Raw genomic sequence first — 22220 nt, 5'->3', positions numbered from 1 at the left:
ACCTCCTACTGCTGTGGGTTTGCCATAATATAAAAGTAGAAAAAGCAGTGAGAAAAGATAATACAGTGGTGGAGAGGACTGCAGTCTTCCCTCTTTTGGATACCATGACTGTCTAAATGTTAGCTGAAGCCATCCAGCAAAAGAAAGGTGAATGCCTCTATTTGACAGGGTTGCTTTGGAAACCTGGATTTAGATGAAAATAATTTAAATTACTCATGCTTATGCAGTCCTAGGTAAGGGACAGACTGGACTTACAAAGCCCTACTTCTGTAAATTCAGTGTGTAACTGGCTCTGTGTGCACAGGAAAGAGCAACTAAGATCTAAGCAGTCACTACCATTGCAAATGGCAAGTTCGAGGTAAAGGAACACAGTTCAAGGCATGTTTATTTCTTAATCTTATATATGAGAGACTACTTGGGTCTAGTAGGATATTTTTATTTTGGAAACTGTTACATGTTATGAGCTTAGGCTTGGAACAGCAGTCAGTATACAGGGTCCGAGACAAACGCATCCATACTTGACCTATGCTGGCTTCTCAGGCAAGGTAAAATAATCCATAAAGAATTAAAAGTATTTTTTGGCTGTGAATAAGAACAGTAAAATACCAGTCAGTCCAAGGCAACAAGTGGAAAACAGTTCATACCTTGCAGAAACTTAAAGCATAGCAGATGCCACAAAACAGTCAGAACTGTTAACCTGGCTTAAAACCTTGTCAGGGAGCTCTGCAAGGAGTTGCATTTGAAGTACCATAAATCTGCAGAATGTCTCATGCATCCTACAATTAGCTTTCTTGTTTTATAACTATCACTTAGCCATAGTATTACAAAATATTTTGTGTATACCTGAAACTATAAGAACTATATTAACTTAGGATTCCTTTTCAATACTGTCTAGCTACGTCCCATTACCTCACCATAGATTTTTATTGGATGCAATCCAGTGATTCAGTATTAGTGTCATAAATGCTGTTATGACATACGACATTTCTTACACTCGACAGCAGCATTCATTACTGTAAGCAATAGCAGCCAGGCTGCATTTCCTTACAGTAGTTGGCCATTACTTGACGAGAGGTAAGTCAGCAGGAGTAGAGCAGCCCAAGGAAGTGACAGTGTGTGTTACCTCCCATGATTCAGCTGATGCCTTGTGTTCATATGTAGCCAGGAGACCTGCTGTATATTTACAGCAGTAAATCCTATTGTTATTATTTATGATTGCTTTATTAATGCAAAGCTCTCTGGGCAAGCTATGAGAGCCCATGCCCCAGTCAGTCTAAGCTGAACAAAGGATATTACTGCTTTCCAGTGCAGAGGGGGAGCTGAGGCATGGGGAAATTAAATGACACGTCCTGTCAGGGAGTAAGGCAGTTATTGGAACTGATCTCCAAATTTGCCCTGTCTCTGCCGCAGTCACAAGTCTGTTGATTCTACACTAATGCTCTTGCAGGGTGTTCATGGATTAGTGCATATAAAAGTTATTAGGTTTCTGCAGCAAATGTTCTTTGGCAATTAAAATACTAAAGACTTGAATTTTTGTTCCCTTCTCTGTGAACAAAAGCTCTTGGAGCATCAATATAGTCACTTAAAGCTACAATAAACATCCACCTATGGTTTCTGGCAGCTTACCTGACGCATACCACCTGGAAGTTTGTGCTTTGCTTATCACACTCTTAGTTCGTGCAATGGGGTTTCCTAAATCCATGTCATTTCTGTGGAGTCATGCCATGTTGTGTGATTAATTTGGCTTAGTAGTAGCAGAGACTGCTACATCTCAGGGTATATTCTATAGCTCTGATCTGGGGGCTATAAAATCATTTTTACCAGGTTTTAAAGTTTTTGGGATACAAAGTGGAATGCTAAAGCAGGAGAGATTCTAAAAGGTCTATCACAGGATAATTACTAGCTGAGGAACTAGTTCATTCAGTGTCGTTGGGGGGCAACAGCAGAGCAGGAGCAGGAATACAGATACCCTCCTCCCTGGGAAGTGAGTGCCATGAACACTTAAAGGCTCTTGACTGTTCTGTCTGATTTACTTTGTTGTTCTCCTCTCAGTTTCATTTCAAGATTGAATCAAAGAAGTTTTGCATTATAGAAAACTTACTGCCCACCGGGCTCATCTGCTGCATTAGTACACCTAAAGACAAAATGATCCAGGGGTAGAGAGGTTTATTTTAAGCAGCTGAGTTTCGCCTACACCTGTCACGGAATAATCATTACACCTACTACAGCTCCCTTCTCAAAAACAAAAAAAAGTCACAGAAGAAAGTTTGAGAAAAAAATATATAAGCTTCATAAAACGTAAAGGCTTCATTTTACAAATATAACTCCATGGGCAACTGAGCCAGCTAACCTCTGTGACAGATTTATGCCAGCAGCATTTTCTAGCATGGGACTCCAAGGGCATAAAAGTCAGGATTTCATAGCAGTAGAAGGCTAATGATTAAAGTATGTGCAATGGTAGTCACAGTAACAGCACCAAACAGGGAAACACCCGCCCTTCTCTTAGGTGTTCTGACAGCCTGATATTAAAGACCTGCAAGTGTCAGAAGATGCAGGAAATCAACTGGCCTCTCTGACAGATTTTACAGCATAGTGTTTGTGCTGTCAAGGCAGTGAATATGACAGCCCTGAGAAATGACAGTAATAGGAACATATAGGTAAGGGAACAAGCCTAATAGAGATGCCACTGTTGACAATAACATGCTTACATTAAAAGTAGACTCTGTTTGAGCTTTTACTTGGAGAAGATTATATTAAGCCTTTTTTTCTACTTCTGTTTTTTTCCAGTTTTCCTGTGTGTCTGTGGTTTTACTACCATGGTAAAATACTATTTGGTTGTCATGTTAAAGGGAGATAAAAGTCATTCTGTAACACTCTGTTTCATTTAAATTATCATGATAGTGTAGCCAGCATCTGAAAGCTGCATTGATTAGGATTAAAATTCACTGTTGTTTTATCCTGCAAAGTTTATAAACAGACAAAAGAAACATAAGAGTTAGGAGAGCTGAAGTTTGGAAAGATTAAGGATGGCACTGAACCGATCTATTTACCTGAAAATCAGGTAATTTGTTGAAGCTACTCATAGTATTGCCTCTGGAATGAATGGAGAGCAGGGACTTGCAGAGCACACTTTATTCCATTCGACTCTTTCCAGCCACCATGGAAAATGCCCAGTCAGCTATGACAGCCTGGGCAGGGTGAAGTCAGGTGGGTAACCTCAGGCTAGGCTGGAGGTGTGCACCGCACAAGCTGAACTGGCTTCCTCAGCTGCCCCAGCAGTGCTTTAGCCAGCTCTTCATCAACCTTCCTCTCCAGGGAGCATTGTGTAGGGAAGGATTTTGACAAAACACAGAATCAACTTACATTACATCACCTTTTACGCTGGAAATAATAATGATAATAACAAACTAGCTTTAAGGACAAAACAGAATTGTTTCCTGATCTTACTTGCTACAGAAGACTGAGGAGTGCAAAAAGCATTCCGTATCAACAGTGTTTACCCAGAGCTTCTGCTCTGATCTGGGCTCATAAGGACACCCAATTTCTCTTCAAGGAGTATGTTCAGAGATAAAACATTTAGGCAGAACATTGTGAGGTAAAGCAAGATAAGTATTATTTTTCCTCAAAAGTGCTTTTTCACTGAAGCAGTAGTTTTCATGACTCCTGCTTAAACTGTAAATGTAATCTGAAGTTTGGCTTCCAGGTCTGCGTGGGCAAACCTTTGTCTGAGTCCACCTTCATCTCAGGTTTTGATCACCTGCAATGGTTATTAGCTGCTGTGTCAAAGCTGGCTCTTAGGGTCATGAGATTTGTATAAAAAGGAAGTGCTAATTACAATCCATTTCGATAAGCTTAGAAATACAGTGGAGACAAGTCCATTGTCTCAGAGTTAACAGGGTTACAAGATGTTGACGATGCACATGATCTGCTTTGTTACCAAATGCCACTTAGATTATGGATTGTTGCTACAGCATGAGTTGCACCGGATGAAGCCTTGGGTTTAATAGAGGTCATTGCCTATGTAAGTCTGACTTTGGATGGTATTTAAGCACCTGGACATGCCTAGTTATGTTTTCAGAAGCTGTGGTATACACAAGTCTGTGCAAATTAGGGAATTTATTTTGACAAATTCTTTGAGGTGCCTATTTGCAGGTTTTGAGTGAGTTTTAAACTCATGCTGCCTCAGCTGTCTGAAAGTGAGCTACGTAGAATCCCGCTAGTCAGCGCAGAGATATGAGCGCCTGCAGTAGCTGTCTAGAAGAGGCAGGGTGCGCTCCTCTGAAAAGGAATTTTCTCTCACAGGTAGCTGCAGAAGGAGCACAGATGAACCAACTACTTGCGTCGGTTTCTGCTGTGGGATGGCAAGGTTACATGACATTAATCCTACTCTGTGTGAAAAAGAAACGATTACATATCTGGTCATTCCTTTAGAGTTAATGGAAAGGATGATGCATATGCTGTCCAAGGGAAAAATAAATCATTGTTAACATCCTGGTCTCATCTCCTGTAACACAAGCATATCCATCTTACCATTTGAAAACGGAAGAACGATCAAAGGGGCTTTAACTAGATGGCTGCAGGCATCTGAAAATGGAGAGTGAGGAAAAGAGAAAGAATAGGATATTAATTAAAATATTATCTGAATGCATTTAAAATGGTGTTTCCATTTGTCAAAGCTATGGTCCTGCATAGCTCCTCGAATTGTTCTTTATACATTGCTCAACTTCATTGAATTCTTAAAAACGAGACATACTAATGCTTAAAATAGATACAGCTCCAGTTAACTAAGAAGTTCAGAGGAAAGCATGGCTTTGCACCCAAATCTATATTCAGGGACCTCACTTGTAGCAGAAACTAGAATAAATTTCAATTTGTGGTGACAGCAGTTTTGCTGTGACTTCATTTCTCCAAGTTAACCCCTCAGTAAGTTTTATTTTTCTTAATGAAAATTTTTATTTAATGTAAGTGCGACTCTTTTTCCTCTTAGGCTCTTGACACACCAAGAAACCAGCTACTGTATTATGGAGATAACATTACACACAGTACAGTACTTGATATGCTGCTTCCAATATATAAGTTTAACAAAAGAGAAAGCTTTTTCCTCAGAATAAGATTTTAGTGTGAACCTTAACCATGCTCTGGAGCATTTGCCTTCATGTAAGTCCTTCGGAAAGTTTCTTTGTAAGCAGAGCTTCAGCTTGGCAACTTACACAGATAATGTTATGGTGGTTTATTCCTGTTTTAAGATCATCAGATGGTACTGATCTTTACTCTTTTCCTCCATGGCCTTCTTCTCATGCATCATTTTAAAATTTGACAGTTTTGTCATGTTGTTGCCCTGGGCAGCACAAGCACCACTACAGTAACAACGTCACTGGTGTCACCTTCTCTGAAGTTTCTCAGCCAGCAAGTGGAGAGGAGGTTGTTTCTCTGACGAGGCTACAGGCAGCTCCCTAGGTGCTGCCTTTGCTGCCTTTGGGGATTTTGGATTGTGGAAGAGCTTGGCGGGACTGAGGTCCCACACGTGGTAGCGATCCAAGGAATTTTGCCAGGATGCCATTTACCTTGGGCCTCATCTGTTTTTATCTCAAGGTAGATTCACTTGGAAACACAGACACCTATATTTGTGTCCACATACAAATATTCTGTGTAACACTGAAAACTGGGTAATGTGTTCCTATTATAGGCACTCTCCTGGGTTCAGCAGTAGCAGTCATTTTTTATCCTTCTTAGTAGCTTGTGCAGTGCTGTGGTTTTGACTTTCAGCCTGGGAACAGCACTGATAACACCGATGTTTTTAGTTATTGCTCAGTAATGTTTACTCTGACCAAGGACTTTCTCAGTCTCATGCTCTGCCAGGGAGGAGGGGAAGTTGGGAGAGACAGGACACCTGAGCCAAACTAACCAAAAGGGTATTCCATACCACAGCACATCATGCCCACTATATAAACTGGGGGTAGTTACCCAGAAGGGCTAGATCACTGCTCGGGTCAGGCTGGGTATTGGTCGGTGGGTGGTGAGCGATTGTATTCTCTTCCCTTGTTATTTTCCTTATCGCTATTATTATTGGTGGCAGCAGCAGTGGTTATACCTCAGTTACTGGACTGCTCTTATCTCAACCTGTGTGAGTTACATCCTTTCAATTCTCCTCCCCATTCCCCCGGGAGCTGGAGGGAGGAAGTGGGGGGGAGTGAGAGAACAGCTGCGTGGTTCTGAGTTACCGGCTGGGTTTAAACCATGACAGGCACAAAAATATTAGTCACAGAATCATAGAATAGTTTGGGTTGAAACGGACTTTCAAATGTCATCGAATCCAACCCCCTTGCAATGAGCAAGGACATCTTCAAGTAGAGCAGGATCTTTGGTAGAAATTTTCATTAGAACCCTTTCAGCCCTGGTCAGAAGATGGAGACTGTTGTCCTTTTATTCTCAGTATATTATTTTTTAATATATTCTGAATATATTCAAGCATGCCTCATAAACACATTCAGAAAGGTTATGACATCTTGAAGTCTTTGCTCCAAAAGGTGCAGTTTTAATACTTTCTGATTTGTTTTGAAACTATTTTGAAAATCCAAAAGGCCAACTAAAATCTAATATAAACAAACTGAAGTCCAGCTGAAAGGTAGCTTTACAGTAATGGTCTGGGTCTAGAAATCATTATAAAAAGGCTTTAAATTCTTTTATATAAAGGATTTTCTCCTCTCAGATAAATGCTTTCTTTGCTCTGAGGAACTTTCTGGTGATTTTTTTTGACTGGAAAAGGATTTGTCGAGTTCTGAGATCTGTTTAAGCTCTAGCAATAATGCCCCTTCATCTAGGTCACGTTTTCCACACAGTAAAAAGTTAAATCCTCTTTTTCTGTTGTCCTAACATTACCCCACACCTTTATTCTTTTGAGGGAAATGCCAAAGGCCATATCCTGCTCCTCACTCAATTCTCATCCAGGACAAATCTCTATATGCAGATTTTTAAAGGTAACCACTGAATTTCTATGAATACACTGCCTGAGTAATATGACTTTTCTGTGTTCCGGGGGAATCACTTTCCACCTTTGTAAATATCTGTTGGATAATTTGTCTAAGTAACTTCTCTGTACTTACTTACTTTGCTGTTACTACCTTCTTCTAATACTTGGGTCTAGGAAACCTGCATTATATGCTCCTACTCAGTCTATAAAGCTGCCTTTCTCTTTAAAAGGTCTGTTAGTGTACTGCTAAAAGCTAGATAAAAGTGAATTTGTTCATTTGAAGACCTTGTGCTGTAACTCATTATTGCAATAATGAATCTGTTTGTGATGCCCTGATCCAGCCATCATTTAAGCACATGATTACACTGAACTGAATGACTTCATATGCATACGGTGAGTCACGAGTTTAAGTGCATACTGAGATGAGCTAATTTTCCCTAATATACTTTGCCAAATCTCTGTCTATTTAAATACTTCTGAGAAAGGGAGGAAAAAAAGTCATTATATTAGAGAATGACAAAAGGATTTTAATTTGGTACCAATATATTAAAAAACTTTATCAGCAGATTGTTGGACCTCTTCTGTTTTTCTCAGCTTGCCTTTTGGTCTCAGTTACTGAGAATATTTAGTAAATTGCTGCATGTGAATTACAACCTGCTCAAGATTTTTCTTCTATGTCCTCTCCCATGAAAAAGCTAAATAAACACAGTGGAAAGGCAAAGAGAGGAGCGGTTGTCATTATGTCCAAGAAAATAATATTTTAGAGGTTTTATTCACATCTGAAAATGGAGGACTTTGAAAAATGTCAGAAAAGTGCTTTCCTAAGCAAAATACAGTGTACGTTTGGAAGACAAGAAATAATTGCTGTATTTGTTGAAAGCTGCTTATAGACACACCCCCCCCCCCCAAAAAAAAAAAAGAAAAAAAAAAAAAGCAACATCTATTGTAAGGTGAAAACAGTTGCCTGGTAAATAATATTCTGCTTAGCCTGACAGTAGTGATCTACAGCCACTGCAATCACAGTTTGCAGCGTCTGTGAGCACTGTATGTATTTATATTTAGGCAAGCACACTAACATTTGCATGAAGAATCTCTGTTGTGTTTGGAAACCTCTCCATCTGCCATTCTCCCTTAGGTTCCTTAACACTAAAGCTTGGTCTGACTTCATATCAAGTGAAAACTGTGAGCCAGCTCATGAGCTGGTGCAAAGCAGCTCAGTGCTTTCCTCCCATTTCCCAGTACGGAACCCAGCCTACCCAGTTCACATTTCTCTGCTGCACAGGTGATGCCACCTCGGAGGCTGGAGGTCACATAGGCACTGTTATGCTCTGCTATGTCCAGGCTGGGTCATATTGGCTGATACTGCTCTGGATGTGCTCAAAATACCTGAACCAGCTTTGTGGAGGGGAGGTACTTGGTACCTCTACATGGTGCAGTGCAGAAATGAGACTTCAGACCCAAGTCCTGTCCTGCTGCCAGGATGCCTATGAAACAGTTAACTACAGGAAAACAGGTGATCATAGCTAGTTATCTGTAGCTTTGTCCTTTCTGATCTGTTTGCTGTATTCCGTGTTGTGGTTGGTTGTTTTTTAATTATACTTACACTGCAAATTATTCAAGGCAGGGACTGGGTATTTTGCTTTTACACCTAACCTGAGAGATGCCTCGTTCCTAGGAGACTAAGTTGAGTGATTGTCATGATGATGGAAATTGTTGCGGCTCCGATAATGACAAAAGATTACATTCAGGGGAATGTAATCAATTAATACTGTGTGATTGATAAGATTAATATGAAGAAAGATTCTATTTGAAAGGGGAACAGGAAAGGAAATGTTTGGTACAATGTGTTATATAAGGAACTAGTAGTCTTTGGTAAGTAAGGTTTCAAGAAAAAACAACAACCCTTCTCTTAAAATATATTCTATTGAATAACAATCAATTGCCAAAATTTAGCTAAATTACATTTTGCCTACTCTTAAATAGAGTTTAAAAGTTCTGAGTTATGACATTGGTTGAACCATTAATGTAAGTCCTTAAAATGTAAGTAGTTTCTTGATACTCTCCACTTTGGGGCATCTTTAAAAAAATCCACACAACAAAACCAGATGCTGCTCTACATGCATAGGAGAAATCAATGGATGGGATCAATATTCCCTCCACAGGTAATAAATGCTGAGAAGCATTTCTGTCTATCTAAATTGATCCCAGAGAATTCTTTAAATTAGTTCTGATGTGTATAAAAATCATTTCCCTATTGATCAAAGCTTTTCTTCCTTTCTGTCTTTGATACGTTATTTCATCTCTGCTACTGGTAATGGTCTCAGGCTTTTCTATGCAGTTATGATAAACAGAATTTCTTAAATCCATGCAAGAATGTAATTTTCATGAAACAAGAAATAACTGGGTTTTTGTCTTTGAAGATGAATGCTTTGCTTACAGTTAGGCAGTGCAAGTATTTTGAAATTGGGAAAGTTACTGAATCTGAATTATTTACAAGGAAGTCTAAAGGAATTGCTATACTTTTATTAGAAGCAATTGTCCAAATCCAGCACCTCAACTGGTCTGTTTGCTCTGGGAGTAAATTGTGGCTGAAACAGAGCTCCATCTTTCACTGTCCTTGTTCTGCACTGTATCTGAGCAAAAGAGTTAATGTTAACTGCTGAGTCTATGGAAAAAACTATTCTCAGCTAGTTATGAGTATGAATGTTTCAGCCTAATAGGATACAGCAAGTTGTGGAGTTTGTGACTTTTGTTACAATACTATTTTATTAACATTTAAGGTGCTAGACTACTCTAGAAACATGAAGTACTTGTCTGACAAAATAGGAATTTTTAGAGTATTCAATAATGGAATGTTGCACCATTTATAACTTAATTTGCCTGAAGAAAAGTGTAATGCTTCAATGTGCCTATAAAGGGCTTGCCGATGAGGCTTGGTGGTGGTTTGTTTGGACACAGCAGTGTGTATATGTAACAATCTGCAGCATGAACTGGATGTGCTGGGACAAAGCGGGAAGGTTGAGTCTGTTGTTTTAAGATGAAATCTTAAGGTTTTGGTCAATATAATTTATTGACTGCCAGAGCCAGTAATCTGGCCTGCTTTTTAGGCTTTCCCAGTCCATTCCAGCTGTTTGAACGCATAAACCAGTGAAGCAGTACTTACTGTGGTCTTGGCAAGGCTTTACTCAAAATTCATTTTACAAAGACAGTAATCATGGCTGTGATTTCTGTTCTGCTCTTATGGAATATAAATTGTCAAGCTGTCTTCTGACAAGTACAGGTTTTGTTCCCTCCACCCCAAGTAATTTGGTTCCATCAACCCAGCAAATTAATCTTGTATAGTTTTGCCTTCTGATGAAATGCAGTAACAAATAAGATTGCTTCAACATACCAGGACTATTTTAAATGTATCCACCAGTTCAAATCAGGAGATGGATCTCATATTGTATTCCCGGAGTAGCTTTGGATTTGTTAGTATTTGTATAGCAGCACAGGTATGCAAAGTTCCTTGCAGATGAGAAAAAGCATGTTGCTTACTAATATGTACTGAGCTTCACTGAATGTAGTAACTTTGGTTTTAAGCATGTTTAGGTCAGTGTGGAGACTCCAGTAAAATTTTTTTTTTTTTCTTTTTTGTCAGATTCTAGCTTTTGATGCTTTATGCTTATGGCATTTTTTAGGCCTGTAACTTGGTGTACATTTGGAAAATGTGCAGGGCCAGACTTCCATACAAGATAATTAATTTTAAGTACCTCATTCTCCAAAGCGGGGTGCATGTCTTAAAACCAATCACATCTTTTGAGGTACTGAATAATTTCAGCATCCCATTCTGGTTTCAAAACAATGTAGGGATATGGTTGTAGCAATAGAAATAGTTTCTCTAGAAGGGTATGAGTGATTTTTGGTTTAAATAGAAATGTATTTCCAGCCCAAACAACAGCACTGGATTTGTAATTAATCAGTGCCTAAAACCAAGAGCCTTGCCAGCTTGGCGAGGTAGCACACATGAGATCAGGGACAGAGTTTTTTCTCTGTAGGACACCAGGACTGGAAACCTACAGAGGTAGCTTACGCAAATGCTGGGTGGGAAAAGGGAGCTGAAGAGCACTGATTGCTCAGAGGAAATTCAGTTCCGTCCAAGGAGCGAGGTGACTGTTCAGAAATACCCTGTCCCATGCTGCACAGCTCCTGACAGCTTCGGCTGCCTTGCAGCTCCCATTTAGCCAGGAGTCAGAGTAGCATTTTGATGGAAACTCCGTGTTTCACCCACACCATCTGAGTGGTAGTTTGCGGTCTGTCTCAGCTCTGGATTTCTTTATGGGTCCCCAGGGAGGGAAGCAGTGGTGATGTCACAGGCTGACTGAAGCTTGAGGTTTGCATATGGAGAAAGCATGATCAGCCAAGTACATTTTAGTGCACAAATAGTTTTTTCTGGGGTAAGTTGTTATCCCTGTCAATGATTCCTTGCACAGAAGTTGTTTATACCTTTATTTGCCTTTGCTGGCTTTCTCTCTCTAACTTTTCTAACTCACTGCATCCTTTCTGAAGCAAATAACCAGATGGTCAGAGCTTATGTTATTCTAAGGACATAATAGGGATACATCAGAAAAATTAGTACCTATGTTCTTGCAATGCACAACAGCAAATCAACTATAATTCGTACAAAAGCTGCTACTGTATGTCTCTCCGCTGTGGCAACAAAAGCATCCGTTGATGCTTTGTCATCACTCCTGTCTGCCAGTTTGAGGAAGAAGGATGAGCTCGGGAATGGTGTGGGGCCAGCCAAAGCACAGCTTCATTTCAGCTCCCTGTGTTGCCTGTCTGGGAGGTGCACCAACAGATCCAGAGCAGGCTTTTTGGAAGCCTCAAGAGCTGGAGATCTAGAGGCTGTGAGATCTGGAGATCAGAGTCTTTGAGGCTCTACATCTTCTAAGCAAGAAACCGTTCAATGCAAATCAGTGTAACTGCTGAGTTCAGTGGGTTTGCACAGACCAGCCCCACCTGACAGTTTGGTCAAAGGTATGAAGGAAAATTTATCTCCAGGCTTTTACCTTCCTCTGCGTGTTGTATCAAAGTGCCTTTGTCAGTGCAGAAGTACATATTCTTCATTAAAAGAGAGCTTTGCATGACAATTATGTAATAGTTTTTGTTTGCTTTCCTAATTGGAGAACATTTTGAAAGAGCAATAAAACACAATTTGTTCTCTCTTTCCAAAAGGAAACATCTCCTTTTGGAAAGAAGGAGGGAGTAAATTTGCATTATAATGAACAAATTCTTATGAGCGCATAGATCAGTGTTGACATAAAGGGTGAGTGAAATGAGATGTTCTTATATTGTGCTTTCCCCTCCCATTTCGTTCCCTCTCACACATATTTGCCTGTGCATGTGGCTGCTACTGAGTAAGGCAGTGGCTGTGCTCACAGTCACGACAGTAATACACCATAACTCAGATAACAAAAATTCCTGTGAAAAGAATCGTTCTGCATCAGGGCTGCTTCATACACCTAAACCCTTTCCCCAGCACGTACGGGCAATGAAAGCATGTGCAGTTTACTACTGCACCTCCTTGCTAGTTGGTTTTTATTCTTCTCTATTGGTTTTGTCATTTCCTAGTACTGTCGGGATACTGGCATGGACAGGCTGGGTGAGAGGGCTGTGATTTTGCTTCAGGTGTATGACTTACCTAGCAAAGCGTTTAAAAACACTGGGGAGGGTGTGAGGGGGTGAGTTAGACATGGAAGCTGTTGTCTCAGTTATTAGTCTGTCTTGCCCTTACTTTCTGGATGTTAACTGCTGTTGTCTAAATCTTTTCTCCTTCCGGAACCTCTCTCTTTGTAAGGAGTGGGTTCATTATTTTGTTTGAGAAGCTGAAAGTGACATTAACCCCCTGCCCAGCTGTTGTGGTGTCAGGGCTCCAGGCGAAATGGCATTTGTTTGGCTCCTACGGAAGTCATCCCAGCGACTGCCTGGAGAGTCTGGCTGCAAGTGAAATCCATATGCAATGCTTCTGTCAGCAAAGAATTGCTGGAAGACTTTATAATAAATATTCACATCTGCTCCTTTGGACACTCTAATCCATCCTACAGATCTTTGCTGTGTCAGGCTTTGTTCTAGACGAAGAAGCTGGGTAGTTATAAAGGTTTGCAAATAGGGCATATTTATCATGGTTAGTTCTACTTTCTAGTTCTCTTTCTTGCACAAATATCCATGACCACGCTAAGCATAACTTGTGATTAAATATTCTCAGCACATTTGTAAGATCTTTTTGGCTGTATGTTTCCTTGGATAAATAGAGAAAAGGGCAGTTGTTTACTTCCCAGGCTGCCAAATGAAATCATCAGATCTCAATGAGCAGAGCAGAGAACATCATTGTTAAGAATTGCTTTGAATGGAGGGACAATATATTCCCTGGATATATTCCCTGTACATGACATAGGCACACCGAAGGCCCTACGGCTTGTGCATCATTCAAACTGGGACAGATTCCTCCATGCTAACTTCTGTTGGCAATAGGTTCCCATTGGGTACTTGGTGAATAATCTGAATGACTAAAAATAGCAAATAACTTCAGTTTTTCATAATCTTAAAAAAAATGATGACATCGGTGCCAGACTGACTTTGTCAAAGTCGATACTAATTATTCCTCTGCTGGCTATGACTTTGCTTTCAGAGAGAAAATCCTGATACATATAAAAAGAGCTGTAATCATTTGGAGGGTATACTGAACTTGCTCCGAATAGGAAAAGGTGTTTGACCAAGATGAGGACTGGCAGTGCAAGGATCCCATTGTTGGGAGGCCCACATCAGCCTTGAAATGAATGTATTGATCCTCTTTTTATTTGTTTTTGTACATGAAACTCATGATTCCTGTAGTTAATTTCTAAAAAGAGAGACTCTTTAGCTGGTGTCTGGGCAAGTAAAAGGTGCTTCAAACATATCACTTACCAGCTTTTATTTAAGCAGGAAGATAATAAACTTATGAGCCTCCTTGAGTGATGGGGGTTGGAACTACATGATCTTAAGGTCCTTTCCAACCCTAACCATTCTATAATTTTATGAAAATTGAGTCCATTTGGTTCATAAATAAACATATGGGCACTCATTAGACACTTTTTTAGGTTTTCTTTAATTTTTTTCTACTGTTATCCCGAATTCTATATTAACAGTTTTATTAGCCTCATTTTCCTTAAGGGTGTAAGGGAACAAGGCACTCAGTTCAGCTAGATTGAATCATAGACTCATAGAATCAGCTAGGTTGGAAAAGACCTTTAAGATCATCAAGTCCAACCAGATACCTGACATCCTTGACACCTGGTTGAAAACCCACATTGAAGATGTCCCTGCTCATTGCAGTGAGGTTGAACTAGATGACCTTTGGAGGTCCTTTCCAACCCAAAACATTCTATGAGTCTGTGATCTTCATTTCTTACAGACCTGTACAAGAAAAGCAGTATTAAGAGCACAGTCTGATGCTAATACCTCCAAGTATCTGAACAGCATCTACTTCTTTTGTGCTCAGTCTCTGGTTCAGAATCTGGGCCTGAATAATTGTATCCAAATACAAGGAAAATAGCTGTGCTCCTAATGAGTAGCATGCTGGGGTTTCCAGATTCACTTAATCACTCCAAAATCCAATCTCATCTTTATTGATCTGTCCAACTCTCCGATAATTTATCTCAGACAACAGGAGCGTGCATGGACATCTTTAAAACGATGATCTCAAAACTCCCAACACCGTTGTCTTGCTTTGCCTTTGCAAACCTCGATAACCTTCCCCTGAATTTCAGGTCAGGTCGTGGCTCTGGCGAGCGGCGATGGATCCGTTAAGGTTCTGCAAGTTGCAGCTGGGCAGCAATCCAGCCTGCGGGGCCACAGCAGCGAAGTGCACAGCGTTGGCTTCCATCACCGGGCAAGGCTGCTGCTCTCCGGGGGTGCTGACGGTAAGGTTTGTCTCTGGAAATGAGGACCAGCACGCTGCTGAACCTAACCTTAATCTCATGGGAAAAAACGGTTCGACAAGAGAGCAGTGAGGGCTTAGTAAATTGTTTTCATAGTTAATGTGTGCAGTGGGAATAACAGCCCGAAAGGAGTATTATTCTGTATTTTATCCAAATAAAAACCCCAATTTCTCCCTCTTTCTGTTGACACTCTTGTTTTTTTCCGAACATCAAGACTCTCTCTTGGTCCTTCCTGGAGAAACAGCTTTACAATGACGCCTAATGACAGAGCAGCCGAACTGCAAGGAGATTGATTCTTAATGTAGCACCACACGCGACACCAGAGCCGGGCGCACCTTCCGCGGTGCCAGCCACGGGGAAGATGTGAAGTTTTAATCATGCAGACAGAGCGGGGGTGCGGCGCTCCCCCCGCAGCACAAGCTCCGGACGCCGGCAGCAGCGAGCAGGACTTGGGGCGAGCGGCGGCGGGGAGCGGCGGAAATACCGCCGCCCGCCCGCGGGCACAGCGGCCATGGCGCGCCCGCGGGCCTGAGCGCTCCGCAGACGGATTTATTTATGTTTCGTCCCCCTCTTCCCTCTTTTCCCCCCCTTCTTTTCCTACCACAATTATAATTCATTCCAATAATAAGAGGCGGGAGCGCGGAGCGGCGCAGTCCGCAGCGGGCATGCCCGGCCCCCGGCCCGGGAAGTCCCCGCAGGGGAGCGGGGGCTGCCCGCCCGCCGGCCGCGGGGCTCCTCTGCCGCCCCTCTGTCGCCTGCCCACAGCATAACCAGCCCCCTTTCCCCCCCCCTCCCTCCCTCGCCGTGGCAAATCTTGGAGCGCAAGAGATCCGCTGGGCATAGGGAGGGGATATATAGATGTATATGGTTTTTTTTTTCTCTTCTCCCCCACCCCCCCGGTCCTTCCCCCTCTCCAAGACCTGAGGAAATCCAGCCCAAGTTCGCCGCGATGACTGTGCTGCTGGCATCGGGGTTTCTCAGCGGCATCCCAGCCTCTGGACCGCCTCGCCGCTGCTCGCTTTGAATCTTGAACGCTGGGTTAAAGCTTAATTCTCACGTTGTGGTTGCTGGGCTGCTGCTTTCCCGTGTTTTGCAATGGGAGGTGGAGGAAAAGGGCTTGTCCGTGAGTCAACACTGAAAATGTGATTAGGACGAACTGCTTTTACTAATCTGTTTCTAACCTTTTAGTCCATGTTGGCCTGTGACCCCTTTCAGCTTTCAGATCGAGCCTGATTAGGTAAGTGTAAATTATTCACTTGGGGTGAGGGAAGGCGGGTGGAAATGTTTTACTCAGAGACTTGCCTACGATGCTGGCCTCTCTCATGATGAGAAATGATAAGAAAGTTCAGCTATAAACTCATTCCGAGATGAGCAGCGTTTGTTTACTTGTTGAAATCTGCCTGTGCAAGACGTCTGCAGTCTGTCTGACGTCCAGGATCGCTGCTGAGCAGAGCCCTTGTGAGTTGCTGTGGGACAGCTCAGGTGCTGTAGCAAAATATAGTGGTTTTATTTATGATCTTTGGAGAACTTTTTAATATATATGGTATATATATGATTTGCAGAGCTTCCTCATCGAAACTTCAACAGATTCTCTCAATTGTTTCACATTTCCCCAGACATGAATTACTTCATTTGCTTCTGCTTTTTTTTTTTTTTTTTCCTTCTGAATGCCCCCCAGTCTGCAATGTTGCAGCCTACCTGTAGCATTTAGGTGGGTGAGATTCTCAACTCTGGAGATGATGCATAAAGCAGCCACATCTGCATGAAACACTTGATTCCCAAACAACATGTTACGATATTGCTGATAGTAGTAACAGGGTGCATAATCCTTGTGATGGAAGCATAGCTAGTACTTCAATTAATAAGATACCTTTTGAATTTGATAAAGCTTGTGTAATATCTGGTGTCTCCCTCTGTTGTGGCTTTGGAAAAACTGCTTTGTCAACAGGATCCCTTAGCTGCTTCTTTGAGATTAAACCTTCTTCCTCCTGCTGCTGCTTTTTAGCTTCAGTTAAGGGAGAATTAATTGCTGAACATCTGCAGTCCACCAAAAATCCCAATACATAAAAAGATCTCCCAGAAGGGTGGAAGGGGAGTATGTTTTTGCCTGCATGTGTGTAGTTTAATGCATGTTTGTATATACTGTGTGTAGCTGTGTGTGCATGATACAGGAACGGAGCAACAGAAGGAATGCCACACTTCCAACCAGTCCATTTTTGGTCTGTGCCAGGAGCTGCCTCCAGTGTTCCTTAATCTGCATAGCACTAGTATTTCATCTCATGTAAAAGTTTCCTCCAATACCTTGCGCAGCTCTCTTAGGAGAGGTCAGAAACCATTTTGATGCCGGGGCATCCCTGGCTGTTGGGTGTGCAGGTAGGATAGTGCATTGGTGGCAGTGAGGTGGCACCATGGGCAGCCATCAGTGCACTCACGACACACGTGCTGAGCCTTTGCCTGGAGATGACTCTCTCCCTCGGGGGCAGTGCAAAGCTCCTCTCCCACTTTGGGTCAGTCCTCAGCTCGACTACTTCAGCAGAGCTCTCCAGGGTCAGACCATGCAGCATTACTCCCAAAGTTTTAACAAGGCTCCAGCTTAATCAGGCAACACATTTCAGCAGCTACACGCATTACACTTAACATCTTGCTCGCTGCGTTTCTCTCTGGGAATGACATGCTGAATAATGGAGAAAGTGAATTACATCTTTGCTTCTGTTGGGATTATATGTACCTGCTAGAGGCTGGGCTGTGTTGGTAGCCCAGGTAGTCCCTTTTCCTCTTCAGAAATGCTGTATATAAAATTCCGTGCTGTTCCACCGCTCATTGACCAAGTATAACCCAGCACCATCTTTCGTACTGGGGGCAGATCTATCTACAGATCATGCTTACCTCAACTCAGGTTTCCCACCTCAGTTTAATGAAGTGGGCAGTGCACCATACATAGCGCAGAGGAACAGTAGCCACAACATGCTTAAACTTATGTTGAAATCAGAGCTGCCTATCCCCCTAGAATTTCAGGCAGCTAGTTTAGTTTCTGGTGCATCACAAAATTGAGCTGAACAGTAAAAATAAGGTGATTCTGTGAGCCACCATTTCTATGAAGATATTTTGTGCACGTATGCTTAAAGGCATGTGTGTCTAATTTATGTATTCCGTATGCTTTATTTATTCTCTTTAACAACAATTGAGAAGAAGCTTAATTCGAAAGAATCAGTGGTGGTTATGTAGTTATGTGTAGTTTGAAAGCACTGATGTATTCTTGGATGCTGGTTGAAACTATGGCCTTTATAAGTCATTATTCATTAGAATTTTGAGGGTTTTCTCACTTAAAAATATTTGTTTTCAGACCACAACACTGGTCTCCCTATGGAAGCAGCTGTTTCCATCTGGCATTGAGATCCTATGGAGCAGCTGAGGAGGGGGATGGCTCTTCGTATCCATGATGCCTGGATGCTTCTTTTTGTAATCCCTGCTTTGGTCACCCCAGCTGCCATCAATCATGAAGACTACCCTGCTGATGAAGGGGACCAGACCTCCAGCAATGACAATCTGATCTTTGATGACTACCGAGGGAAGGGCTGTGTGGATGACAGTGGCTTTGTGTACAAACTGGGAGAACGTTTTTTCCCGGGGCATTCCAACTGTCCCTGTGTCTGTACTGAGGATGGACCTGTTTGTGATCAGCCAGAATGCCCTAAAATCCACCCAAAGTGTACAAAAGTGGAACACAACGGATGCTGTCCAGAATGCAAAGAAGTGAAAAACTTTTGTGAATATCATGGGAAAAATTACAAAATCTTGGAGGAATTTAAGGTATGAAACCCTTTCTTCAGTATTTTCTGTTAGTTTGCGCTAGGACTTGTATTTATTTCTGTTGTGGACTCTCAAAGTCACTCTGTTTCCTTACAGCTGTTAATTAATGCTAAAGCTGAAGTCCTTTTTAGCTGTGATGCAGGTCTGGCTAATGTAAAAGCTGCCACCTCCCCCCTTATGTGCACTCACTGAGGGCTAGTGGTCATTCAGAAGCTCCCATGTGAAATACCAGCCCTCATAAGCTGCTATTCTGAACAACCTCCTTCTTTGTTCATAGTATGAATCAAGTTGGACTACCAATGGGGTTGGTAAAAGAGGTGGTAAACCAGTACTGAGTGCTTTTTAAGAGCCCCTTTTCCAGTTTGGATAGCAAAATCTGATGGCATGGTACTGAGAGCTGTTAACTCGTAACTGTATGAGAATGCAAGTAAGTAGATCAAAATCTATACTTAATATTTTCAGTTCAACTGTGATAAGGCTGTCTAGAATGGCGGAAGATCAATTCCTAGGCAGATGACCATATCAAGTAATGATAAGTATGGGGTTTAATTGTAATGGTTCAGTTCCCATTAGGAAAGTTGTTAGGAAATCCTTCTGGAATATATCTTCAAAATAAGACCAGATTTTCAAAATCCCATTACCCTTTGCACAACCTGCATCTCTCATTCTAATGAGTTTGATTGCATGTTTTCAATTCTCCTAAGGAAAATAGCATTTCACAATGAAGAACGGAGTCTTTAAAGGCAATAACTATACACAAGTTTGTTCTCCCAGGTCACGTGGCTTTTAAGATTTGTGCCCCCATAGTTAACAACAGCCTGTAACTTTTCATGGCTGTATGCCTGATCTCGTTATGCACTTGCCAATTTATTCTCTTTTCTGACAATGAAAGTACTTCCACGGAGGTCTGTGTATTACAAAAGCTCTTGGTGACATAGGTCTCAATTTCCTTTTTCCCAGATACTGTAATTTTCAGTGAAGGTAGTATTTAGTTCCTTCCCCTTTTGTCATATGTAGTTTATGTTCATCTTTTTCTGTCCATCTGCAAATGCAGTTTCTTAGTATTGGCAAGACAGTTCAGTGTCATAGGCACAAGCCAAAACAAATATATGAGGAGCATCTCCTTGAGGGCCATCCTGATCAACCCGTTCTCTGCTCTGCTGAGGAATGTGAAGATGTTGATCTTGTGAAGTGCTTAAATAACACTTTCTTCTTGCCCTAGGGAGGCCTATCCCAGCTTCATCCCAAGATCATGGTTCAGTGATCCCATTTTGAGTGCTGAGTTGTCAGGTGGTAAAGTATCCCACCTAGGTGCAATTCTGATATATGGTCAGGTTCTTAAATGAGAGTTATAAGGACTGTTTTGGAGAGATTTTAGAAAGGAGAAATGTATAAGGACCCTTTCCAGAGAGATTCCAGAGGGAAAACAATGAGATGGATCTTCTCATTAAAATATCTTTTGCATGTGAATGAAGTACAAAAGTACTGATCACTTTTCCTGAAAGAAATAATTGCACTCTGATAATGGATTGAAGGGTAGAGAAACATATTTTAGGGGAGAAAGGCTGTTAGAGCAGTCTGGTTTATTGTTTGCTGTGTTCAAAACCTGTGGGTTGAAAAGTGAAATTCCAGTATCTTCCGAGAAGCACAGAGTAGATGGTGGCACACCACTCACACACTCACCACTCATACACACGGTAGCCTATTCCAGGCTGTGAGATCTTTCACTTAGTTTACTTGACTGTCAAGCTTTTGACCTGAAACTGTGTTTTGCTGAGAGCTCAATACCCTGTGGAGTAGGGCAGAAATGGTTTGGGTTGTTTTTTTGGTTTTAATCTATGTTTTTACATAGGATAAGTAGTGAAATTCTTTTTTGCTTCTAAGTAGAAGAAGAGATTCAGGCAATGGAGGATTACTGTGCACTTTCAGGAGCGTTTGAGGGGGAAAAAGGAGCACCTCTGAGCTATGACTTCATAAACCCTATGGGAAAGACAGAACTTCTGGGTTCAAGAAACTGCTGCTATGAAGGGGAAATCTTTAGTTCATTGAAGCATCCAAGCATTTTTGACTGTTTACTTCGCAGAACAAAGATTTTCACCTGCTGTCTCCGCAGATGACATTCTGAGCAGTTTACAGGTTTTACAGGCTCCAAGCTCTGTTCTTCCCTCATCCTGTAGAATTTATAAGGTCTGCAAACTTTCTCAAGTCCATTCCACACACACTGAAGTTGAAGAGGGGTTTGCTGCAGTCATTCTAGCTCAAACCCAGACTGTTTTCAGTTAGAAGGGAGGCACTGTTTTATGTGGGCTTGTAACGCGTTCACCCACTTGATTTACTTTTTCTAATATGTAGGTTCCAAATCATCATCCACAGAAGTGCTTGTCACTGCTTAGTTACAGCTGAAATAAGCCTCCATTTAAAAACCTTTTGCAAGTGTGAATCTATGTGTGTGCCAGGACTTGTTCATCCTGGAGAAAAGAAGGCTCTAGGGAGACCTTAGAGCAGCTCCCAGTGCTACAAGAAACCTGGAGAGGGGCTTTGAACAAGGACCTGTAGGGACAGGACAAGGGGAATGGCTTTAACCTGCCAGAACACAGGAGATTGAGATGAGCTCTTAGGCAGAAGCTCTTCCCTGTGAGGGTGCTGAGGCACTGGCACAGGGTGCCCAGAGAAGCTGTGGCTGCCCCAACCCTGGCAGTGTTCAAAGCCAGGCTGGATGGGGCTTGGAGCAACCTGCTCTAGTGGAAGGCGTCCCTGCCCATGGCAGGGGGCTGGAAATGGATGAGCTTTGAGGTCCCTTCCAACCCAAACCAGTCTGGGATTTTGACTGACTCATCTTGTAGAAATTTCAACTGCCTTATCTTTCACAAATTAGGATTTTCTTCTTTTTTCTTTTTTTTTTCTTTTTTTTTTTCACTAGGAAATTTTCTTCCCTAGGGTATCAAAATCTGTGAGAGGTTTACATTTAGGAAAATTTTCATGCCTGGTTTCTAGATTTCTGCTTAGGTTTGTGGTGAGAAATCCAAATGCAATTTAATGTAGTGTTTTTTCCTTAACATTGGCAGTAACTGTGAGTATCTTCATACAGTAGTAGTTACAAAGGTCCATTTCTTGAATATTTAGCTTTCTTCTAGTGAACTGATCTTGTACCTTGGATTTGTTTTGACTCGTAACAATCGTTAAGTGCAAAATACAAACAGCAACAAGCCATCTAGTTTAGACAGCTGTCCTAATGTGTATTCTTGTGCCCCTAAATCCTTACCAGGTATAAATGAAATGCTGAAATGAAGTTCACTTGTAAATCTAAACCCATTAGTAGTTTTTCTTGTATACTTCTGTAAAATCTTGTGTTCCTTACAGATGGTTTAGTAACTCCATGTAGCATCTTCGTAGCTCTGCTGTGGGTCCTGGGAAATCATTGTGGGTTTGGGACCCCAGCTGCCCATACAGAGAGTGCCTTATCCCCTTGGTTTGACTGGGAT

The 22220-nt window shown here is 41.7% G+C and overlaps 2 protein-coding genes across 5 annotated transcripts in view; both read left to right on the top strand.

Moving 5' to 3' along the window:
* The window catches only part of SPAG16 (sperm associated antigen 16), a 432785-nt gene extending 417680 nt beyond the window's left edge, over positions 1-15105 (top strand). Inside the window, exon 16 of the mRNA XM_061458176.1 lies at positions 14758-15105. Within this exon, the coding sequence (XP_061314160.1) occupies positions 14758-14933 (176 nt within the window). The 3' untranslated portion in view covers positions 14934-15105. The remainder of the gene's footprint in view (positions 1-14757) is intronic.
* A 131-nt stretch (positions 15106-15236) lies between these two features.
* The window catches only part of VWC2L (von Willebrand factor C domain containing 2 like), a 52200-nt gene continuing 45216 nt past the window's right edge, over positions 15237-22220 (top strand). For all 4 annotated transcript variants that reach the window (XR_009744244.1, XR_009744248.1, XM_061458190.1 and 1 more), the window contains exons 1-2: positions 15237-16165; positions 18272-18738. Coding sequence is in view for 2 of the 4 variants with exons in the window: in XM_061458190.1 (XP_061314174.1) it covers positions 18328-18738 (411 nt within the window). In the remaining 2 variants the exon portion in view is untranslated. The remainder of the gene's footprint in view (positions 16166-18271; positions 18739-22220) is intronic.

This window comes from Pezoporus flaviventris, unplaced genomic scaffold (genome assembly GCF_033815535.1).
Source record: "Pezoporus flaviventris isolate CSIRO_AGI_PZ_B2104156 unplaced genomic scaffold, CSIRO_AGI_Pfla_v1 ptg000001l, whole genome shotgun sequence".
NCBI lineage: Eukaryota > Metazoa > Chordata > Aves > Psittaciformes > Psittacidae > Pezoporus > Pezoporus flaviventris.
Note: the sequence above shows the minus strand (reverse complement) of the source record. Positions and strands in the feature narration are given on the sequence as shown.